Here is a 1,307-nt window from a genome sequence, read left to right on the forward strand (position 1 = left end):
AAAAGTTTTTTTTTTTTGTAAGGCCTTATTGAAGATTCACAAGAATGAAAATGATATTGGAATGAAGAGTTTACTAAGGTTATTTGGGTAAGAGCTTATCAAGTTTCATTACCTCATCGAATGAATATTGTAATGATCAAGTTTCATTACCTTACCTCATCGAATGAATATCGTAATGATCAAGTTCCATTACCTCATCGAATGAATATCGTAATGATCAAGAATCTTACACGGTAAGAGTGTTACCCAATAAGTGAGAACGACGACTTTTATCCCAGTAAGTGCTTATCGGGTAAATTGTTGCATACGATGTCGTTTTTAGTGTAATAAAGTCTTACCCAAGTAAGTAAATAAAAGTGTTAAATTTTACACATAAACACTTACCAGATAAATGTTTGATAAACGGTCCCAAAATCTCAAAAATCAAAGTTGTGAAGTTTGCAATATGACCACAAAAGTTTCCATACTTCACAAAAGAGTCACAGATATCTTTATTTATTTCAACATACATCAAAATCAAGGGACCTCTCCGTTCTTCTTATACATAGAAGTTGATGCTAATCAACAACCTGCAACTAATACCATCTCTTATTCTTAAAAACAACTTCAACCACTCAGACTACCACCTTCAAGCCTTCAACGGCCAGCCGCCACCGGAAAACCTTCCGGAGGACATCGAGCCGGGGCTCAACATCACAGCTTCGTCCCTACTGTACTTGAGTTTCTGTGCATCTTCCCTCGACATCTGGTACGCATTTGTTATCACGTCCACCGGCAATGCCCTCATGGCGGAGGTTTTTCCGGCCAAGGTGTTGATCATCGCATTGTCGTTGGTTCTGAACGATATCCATGAACACCCTTGTTCGCCGGCTTGTTTCACCACCGCGAAATTCTGTGGCACCACCACCAGCTGCCGCTCGCTGATCACACCGTCAAACACCGCTTGGCCCTCGTTGTTAACGATCTGCATCCTCATGTTACCTTTTGTAACGAAGATTATGTTGTGGGCATTCGTCATCCAGTACGGTGCCATTATAGCTCTCTGCAAAAAGTTAACTCGCGGTTTTAGTTAAAACTGGTTTTATAGAACTTTGATTTATAGGACCGAAAAAAAAATCATATCTAAAAATGTTAGAATAGGTTTATAGGACGCTTTTAGACATTTCACCAAGTTTTAGGCCGTATAATTATAGCGTCTGTGGTCCGGCCAATTACATTTGTTTCGATCGGTTTCAATTCTTACCGGGTGGAGAACACCTCTCTGGGCCCCGAGTTGTAGAAACTTGAGAATGGGGAACTTTAAGCTA

General features: G+C 39.9%; 1 protein-coding gene across 1 annotated transcript in view; it reads right to left on the reverse strand.

Annotated features, from left to right (window-relative positions):
- Positions 1-458: 458 nt before the first annotated feature.
- Positions 459-1,307, reverse strand: part of LOC112512197 (legumin B-like) — a 2,605-nt gene continuing 1,756 nt past the window's right edge. The window contains exons 2-3 of the mRNA XM_025118062.1: positions 1,244-1,304; positions 459-1,042 (exon numbers count right to left, since the gene is read on the reverse strand). Of these exons, the coding sequence (XP_024973830.1) occupies positions 629-1,042; positions 1,244-1,304 (475 nt within the window). The 3' untranslated portion in view covers positions 459-628. The remainder of the gene's footprint in view (positions 1,043-1,243; positions 1,305-1,307) is intronic.

Source organism: Cynara cardunculus, assembly GCF_001531365.2.
Source record: "Cynara cardunculus var. scolymus isolate 2C chromosome LG 5, CcrdV1, whole genome shotgun sequence".
In the NCBI taxonomy this organism is placed as follows: domain Eukaryota; kingdom Viridiplantae; phylum Streptophyta; class Magnoliopsida; order Asterales; family Asteraceae; genus Cynara; species Cynara cardunculus.